Source organism: Nerophis lumbriciformis, linkage group LG04 (assembly GCF_033978685.3).
Source record: "Nerophis lumbriciformis linkage group LG04, RoL_Nlum_v2.1, whole genome shotgun sequence".
NCBI lineage: Eukaryota > Metazoa > Chordata > Actinopteri > Syngnathiformes > Syngnathidae > Nerophis > Nerophis lumbriciformis.
The window spans coordinates 44,414,059-44,422,500 of NC_084551.2; the positions used below are offsets into that span (position 1 = coordinate 44,414,059).

An 8,442-nucleotide genomic window follows, 5' to 3' on the forward strand; every position below is an offset into this window, starting at 1 on the left:
GATCCAATGCAGCAGAGACATTCAATGCTTGCCACGCATTAGTGGCTAAGAGATATTAATGCGTGATAATATTATTTATCATTATTATAGTATTATTGTCATTTCCATTAAGAAAGTGTTGACTATTGTTGCCAATGCCCTCAGATCAGGAGTGCGTTCCTCACACTTTGTGTGCGCAGGTGCAGCAAGCAGAACAATGCTTTTAAGAAGTTAAAAAAATGTTTTAGAAAGACTAGACCTATATTTTCGTTAGGTAAAAAAAAAATTCTGAATTTATTTCAATGAATATTAACTTGTTAACGTTATAATGCTCAAATAGGGACGAGGGCGGGGTGCACAGTGAAGCAGTGAACAATTTTGCGACAAAGATGAACCTTTATTGATTGATCTGCAGCCATGACAAAATATCAGACAATCTCCATTGTCAACGACAGGCAGGAAAATAAAGATAAACACATAGCCTATGTTCTAGGCAAAGGCATAGGCTCATACGTTTTTAAGTTGAAATAAAAAAATAAATAAAAAATGTGCCTCATAAGCCTTAGGCTGTCAATCACGCGCACAAACTTAAATTATACAATAACATATGTATGTCATCCCTACTTAAACAAAAATAAATTAAATAAATAATAATAAATTACCTGCAACTTATTGGCCAAGGCAAAAAGCTGAAGGGGGGAAATCAAACCCACCAGACTGCACTTTATCATCAAACTTGAATTATAATGAAAATAGATGGTCGCGACAAACAAAGCAGGCTAAATATCCTTACATTGTAGCCAATCGGAGATGCGCTTCACTTGAAAGCGAGGCCAAATAATTAACACATAGTGGTATATCTCGAATAGAAAAAAACACAATAAACAACGCAATTGCCTTAATTCCTTTGCATTGTAGTGCGCCCAAACAACACGTAACCATCAAAATTATTCAGCTGACCGAACTCACTATAGGTTAGACATGGGCTTATTTAGTATAGCCTATAGGTAACGTAGACTAATTCGTTTAACATATCCAACCGTATGTCTACTTACTTTTTTTTTTGTTAGCACTATGCAGGAATAAAATGGCATCTACAGTGCCAGGATTCATTCGAGAGCGCCTGGCCTCTAAAATGCGCCCTGCTGCGCTGAAAGAGCGCTCACTTGCGGCACTTTTTTTTTGCTAGGACGCGTAGGATTCTCTTGGCAAGGTGTTGTAGTCGTGGGAATGATTGTCCTTGTTTCCCCCAAAAGGAAAGTAGATTTTCCTCTGCTGATCCGTCGAGATGGAAGTTTGTAGAGGAATAATCCTCTACTTCATCAACAAGCACAGGTGTATATCCTCCTCCCATTCTGTGAAGTCAATCCTTTTCTTTTTTGGTGATGCCCCATCAGCTCCACCTAAAGGACCGATAAAATCTATACGTTTTTCGTGTGTGGGTAACAACATTTAACTATGTATATATATTTCCGAATTGGTTCAACTACCAACCGCCCGAATCTATTTACAATCTATTTTTTTCGTCATGTCACCCGCCCGACCCGCGGATTATCCGCGGACTCCGCGGTTGTGTCCGCAAACCGCGCATCTCTAGTACATACATATCTAAATAGTTCATTGAAATTGATAGGGAAACATAATACAGGGCTGTGTGACTGTTGCCATCAGATAGAAAGTGTAGGACATGTTTTATTACATTATAGGAAATACAATAGAGAAAGGGAAATACTGGGAAATAAGTTAGCGAAAGAGAAGGTTAGGTTAGTAGTGGAAGGTATTTTAGGATTGCACTCATAACACGTAGGATACAAAGCATTATATACACATTTTAAAAAGACTGGGTTGAATAAAAGAATATAGAGGAGGGTTCCGTCTCGGTCCACACTCCATATCAGAAGGTGGTGGTAATGCACACCAGAAGGTCGCTTGCCGACCACCATTAAATCAAAAAAGAAGAAGAAAAAATAGAGTTTGAGCAGAAAATGTTGTATTGCTGTTCTGTTCTTGGGCGTTCCAGTCGTTCAAATAGAGAGATTTCATAGAGTCCCGAAAGAAGTGGCTCATAAGGGTAATAAAGTCAGGGAAAAACAAAAGCGCGTCAAAGGAAATGGCCCTTTAAAATATCACTTTCATCATCTTGTGGAATATAATGGGACCGCTTGTGTCTACAGTGATCACTTTGTAAAATGTTTGTTTGAACATTTGATTTGTTTCAGAAACTTTCTGTGACGCAATGGAAATATATTGGTAGTGTTTGATAGCAGAACTAAACGTAAAAAAGGGAGAAGAGGTCTGATCAGTTTGTTTTCTTTTGCGGTTGCTATGCCTGAATATAACAGACTTGTTTGTGCAAATAAACAAACGTCATGTTAAGTCCTAGTAATAAATATTTTAATTGTTGGCTCAATCCACCGTGTTTTCGTGGTCCATTTTCATAACATAAACTAAATGTAGTTGTTGTGCAGGAAAGCCAAGTGCTCTATTCGACATGGATGACCACATTGTAGCGTCTTTGGTGCTTTTTGTTAGCATCAAGAAAATATCCTTAATAGTATTAATAAACTAGATGAATACATTTCTTGTGGGTTTAACAGCATATACTGAATCTTGATTTCGCTAGCAAACATTGCTGAACAACAGTGACATCTATAGCTAAACAATGAGACAAAATATGAACTTCACAGCATAAAAACAACTGCAGTCATGAATTGTAGATGAGACTAATATTTATAGCAGGAAATCAACTGCAAACAAACATCCTTTTTCTCATTAGCGTCACGATCACAGCAGCACAGCACTCGTTTTATTAATCAAATACGTTGCACAAATAAATCTAACTTTGTCTTTCGCGGATTAATGTTTAATTTGTGGACCCCTCAGATGTAAAGACATGATGTGCCTCCAATCTTTTATTCTTTAAATACCGTAAGTGTCAAGTGAAGTGAGGTAGCATTAACCTCTTGGTGTCGATAAATGATTGAAATCTTTAAAAGTATATATTTTTCTTAAGAGTGTAAAAGTCCACTCCATCCCATTTAAAATATTTTTTTTTTATGATCGCTTTTATATTTGTCTCCGAACCTTTCAAAATAAGCCTAAATCTGCACCGATTCAGGTTAATAAACAGTTGCCTAATGGGGTTTACACCATCGCGTGGAACCTGGAAGTGTCCGGATGTGCCTCTAGGTCACGTGATTACAACCCACCTATTGGCTGGTTCTGGGACAGGATCGATTGCGTCAGTCTTAATCCACCAGAAGTGAGTCTTGACTTTTGAAGCAACAAATATGTTTGCACTGAATTTCAAAAGACTGGATTTTTACACACTGACTTTTGCTCATAAGATGTTTAGTCAATAAAAGTGTCAGCATAATTTGATGTATTTAACAAAATTAAAACGCTAAAAATATACTTAAATTCAGTGTCCAAAAAAAACTCTTGTAATAAAGACAAATTAACCTCAATACATGAGTATTGATTGTCGTTTTAATGCGCAAATGCATATGAGGTTTTTACATGTATTTTATTTAAAAAGGAAAATGAAACTGAGCGTAAAGCAGTTGTGCAATTTTGAACAAAACCAAATTTTACATTGTGCACATGCTGTAGTGGAGACTTTTGTCACATGGAAGATTGCCTCACATTAAAGATAAAAACGGTAGTACTGTATCAGTCAGACGCCTTTATCCATGTACGTGACCTCGGGGAACATGCTTCTTTTGCAGTACTAGAATATGACAAAAAGTATGTAGCACTTGATGGGTTTGTTTGTTATCTTTAATCTTAATAAAGATACTATGTTATGCAGAGGTGTACTTATAACAACTTTATAAGCAATTGATACTATTTACAGTTGTGGCGGTTTCTTCTTCTTAGGGAGGGGGCGTAACAGAAAATAATTGAAAAGTGCTGCTGTAAATTGTCTCGCACACAATGGTATACATTTACACTGTACTTACAAACCCCAAAACTAACCTACCGCTTGTCCCGTTCGGGGTCGCGGGGGTGCTGGAGCCTATCTCAGCTGCATTCGGGCGGAAAGCGGGGTCATCATCATCATCATCATCATCATCGGCGGTCACTCGAAGCGAGCATGACGATCCTCCTGGTAGGGGGGTATCCCTTTATGGAGGATGCCTGTGCATGACTTTGTTTAACGTGGGGAGACTGGTCCACAGACAGTCATCACACGATCCTTGACAGATCTGGGTCAGGGTCCAGTGGCATGGAGTCAAAGATGACTGGGGACCCTTTTCTGCTGCAGCCTTCATCCGCCATCCCAGCAGTTGTGACGCTCCATAGGGTTAGCAATCATCCTCTGCCTGTTCCACCGTTGAGGTCTTGGGTTGTTATTTCCCCATAACTGGGCCCAAATGGATGTGGGGTTGCCTTCTTCCGCCATCGCAGCCGTTGTGGTAGTTCTTACATCTACCGTCTTCCGCCTGCTCCGCCGTTGAGGTCTTCACCGTATCCCTGGCTAGGGGGCAGTCAGGTACTAGGCCTTTGCCAAGGGCCACCTGGGGTAACAGTAGTAAAGGGGTTAACCTCCTAGTGCCCCAAGACCCCATAGAGGAGCCTCCACTGCCGGATGCACTTTAACGTCATGCCCAGGACAAGGAAGGCGGAGTACACCCTGGACAAGTCGCCACCTCATCGCAGGGCCAACACAGATAGACAGACAACATTCACACTCACATTCAGAATACAATGATTTGCAAATCCTTTACAACCTATATTAAAGTGAATAGACTGCAAAGACAAGATACTTAACGTTTGAACTGGAAAACTTTATTTTTTTTGCTTATTTGGAATTTGATGCCTGCAGCATGTTTAAAAAAAGCTGGCACAGTTCGCTAAAAAGACTGAGAAAGTTGAGGAATGCTCATCAAACACTTACCGGGTATTTGGAACATCCCAAAGGTGAACAGGCTAATTGGGAACAGGTGGGTGCCATGATTGGGTATAAAAGCAGCTTCCATGAAATGCTCAGTCATTCACAAACAAGGATGGGGCGAGAGTCACCACTTTGTGAACAAATGCGTGAGCAAATTGTCTAACAGTTTAAGAGCAACATTTCTCAACAAGCTATTGGAAGGAATTTAGGGATTTCACCATCTAAGGTCTGTAATATCATCAAAAGGTTCAGAGAATCTGGAGAAATCATTGCACGTAACATTGAATGCCCGTGACCTTGGATCCCTCAGGCGGAACCGCATCAAAAACCGACATCAGTGTGTAAAGCAGGGGTGGGCAATTAATTTTTACCGGGGGCCACATGAGCAACCCGAGCACTGCTGGGGGGCCACATCGACAATATTTCAATTCAATTTTGATCAATATTATTTTTGTTATACCATAATATAAATAATAATAATAATAATAATAACACTTTCATTTAACCTAACTTAACTTTATACAAAAGCAGATTGCTTTTGATGGTATCTTTTTAACACTGTCTTACACAACACTTCCTGATGTATAATATAATGCAAAAATGTCCATTTCTGCACAGGGTTAATTTCTGTCACTTTTCAATAAGCATTCCTTAATAAACTCTTCGTCAGAAAACGCCTTACTTTTTCTGGCGATTTTGTGAGAAATCACGAAACTTGTCCTGACGGCTGCATCTCTGGGGGTGTGAAATATGGCAAAAAGTCCTTGTTGGGTTTGCAGTTTTACCATCAACGCATCAGCCTCCCTTGCGCGCTCTTCCTCAGACAGATTACGGTATTTTTCCACGTGCTTCGTCGTGTAGTGGCGATTCAAATTATATTCTTTAAACACAGCAACCTGTGTACCACACATTAAGCACACGGCTTTACCTTTAATTTTTGTAAAGAAAAACTTGGCAGTCCATGTCTTGTTGAAAACACGCCATTCGTCATCAACTTTTCTTTTTTTAGCGTGAGCTGACATTTCGGTGGTAACTGGGCATCACTTGTCGCTGTGCACCTTCACTCACAGGTTACACACGGACATACGTACATAAATAACACTTTTCAAAATAAAAGCAGCACAGTTGTATTGCCCGCACGATATAGATGTTTTTTAACATTTATTTTGTAATTTGTGATTGCCGCGGTTCACATTCACTCACAATCACACACGCGCACACGTCCACACTGTAATAATCCCAGGAATGTAGGCTCACACGACTTCTTTGTTTGTCTTGTCCTTATTGTGCAAGATGCAATTTAACCACACGACAGCTCCAATGTGTGTCTCTCCTCTTTCCCGGCAAAACTCGAACTCCTACTTCCCATCGACAACGTCACTTCCCTATATCTCCCAGAAGTCCCGCCCCCCAGCCAAAGTCATTGGCTAACACCCCGTAGCCAGCCGCTACAACACGGAAGTAATACAAATAACGCTTTTCAAAACAAGAGCAGCACCGTTGTATTGCACACTCCACATAGATACTTTTTAAAATGTATTTTGTAATTTATGATTGGCCTCACGCGGGCCGGACAGGGACGCACAAAGTGCCTGATGTGGCCCGCGGGCAGCCGAATGCCCAGGTCTGGTGTAAAGGATATCACCACATGGGCTCAGGAACACTTCAGAAAACCACTGTCAGTAACTACAGTTTGTCGCTTCACCTGTAAGTCCAAGTTAAAACTCCACTATGCAAAGCGAAAGCCATTCATCAACAAACATCCAGAAACGCCGCCGGCTTCGCTGGGCCCGAGCTCATCTAAGATGGACTGATGCCAAGTGTAAAAGTGTTCTGACGAGTCCACATTTCAAATTGTTTTTGGAAACTGTGGACGTCTTGTTCTCCGAAACAAACAGGAAAAGAACCATCCGGATTGTTCTAGGCGCAAAGTTCAAAAGCCAGCATCTGTCATGGTATGGGGGTGTATTAGTGTCCAAGGCATGTGTAACTTACACATCTGTGAAGGCACCATTAATGCTGAAAGGTACATACATGTTTTGGAGCAACATATGTTGCCATCCAAGCAACGTTATCATGGATGCCCCTGCTTATTTCAGCAAGACAATGCCAAGCTACGTGTTACAACAGGTGGCTTCATAGTAAAAGAGTGCAGGTACTTGTACTTGCCTGTAGTCCAAACCTGTCTCCCATTGAAAATGTGTGGTGCATTATGAAACGTAAAATACGACAACGGAGACCCCAGACTGTTGAACAACTTAAGCTGTACATCAAGCAAGAATGGGAAAGAATTCCAGCTGAAAAGCTTCAAAAATTGGTCTAGTCAGTTCCCAATCATTTGCTGAGTGTTGTTAAAAGAAAAGGCCATGTAACACAGTGGTAAAATGCCCATGTGCCAACTTTGTTGCAATGTGTTGCTGCCATTAAATTCTAAGTTAATGATTATTGGCAAAAAATATATAAGTTCAGTTGGAACATTAAGTATCTTGTCTTTGCAGTCTATTCAATTGATTATAAGTTGACAAGGATTTGCAAATCATTGTGTTCTGTTTTTATTTACGAATTACACAACGTACCAACTTCTCTGGTTTTGGGGTTCGTACTACCTCATATGTAGTACATACAGTCAGTCACACACAAATTATGAACACTATTTGGAGAAGTTTGGGTGCTGAGTGGGTGGGCTCCTTGCATCACACGCCTTCAAAAAATATTGAAGAGGAAACATCTGCAGACAGCAAGCACGCGCACACACACACACACACACACACACACACCTTCCACTCGCATTCGGAATGAGGACTCTTGCAGTCTGTGGTGGATCGGCGCTGCTCCTGCTGCTGTTACCCTGCGTGTGCATTGAGGCCTACAGGCCGGTCATCATCGTGCATGGCCTCTTTGATGGACCCAAGCAGTTCCGAACTCTGGCTCCCTTCATTTGCAAGGTACCGCACTGCGGATTAAAACACATTTTAATATTACTTTAAAGCGCGGGACAGACATTACTGCGCTGTGTTCATGTTTTAAAAGTAGCTAAGTTGACATTTCCTCATTTCAAATGGAAAATTTTATTTTTTAATCTCCATGGAACTAGTTGACGTAAATGAAAAATGTAATTTCAGGTACATAACAATACTTTTTAACCTGATCTTTACCCAAGTACCACAGCCCTTTAAAATGTACTCAATGGATGATAACTCATTTTATGCAAATTTTTCAAAAATAAAAAACTGACATACTTACGTCAAATGGGCATTAAAAGGGTTAAAATAAAGAAAAAAAACATTGACATGTTCGCTAATTCTAACTGAAGTTAACCAAAGGTAATTACGAGAGCCGAGCAAAGAAAAGTAAAGATGTTTTATACACTTTTAACTCTCTGAGGACTTTTAACCTACCTGGGCTTTAATTATTTCTTAGGGTCCTGTTCATTTTTTGAGAATAAATAAATAAATTATTAAGAAACCCATTTTAAAATTATTATCCATCCATCCATCCATTTTCTACCGCTTATTCCCTTTGGGGTTGCGGGGGGCGCTGGAGCCTATCTCAGCTACAATCGGGCG

General features: G+C 40.2%; 1 protein-coding gene across 1 annotated transcript in view; it reads left to right on the plus strand.

Annotated features, from left to right (window-relative positions):
- The first annotated feature begins 7,671 nt into the window (after positions 1-7,671).
- Positions 7,672-8,442, plus strand: part of LOC133605461 (lysosomal thioesterase PPT2-like) — a 19,574-nt gene continuing 18,803 nt past the window's right edge. Inside the window, exon 1 of the mRNA XM_061958808.1 lies at positions 7,672-7,821. Within this exon, the coding sequence (XP_061814792.1) occupies positions 7,672-7,821 (150 nt within the window). The remainder of the gene's footprint in view (positions 7,822-8,442) is intronic.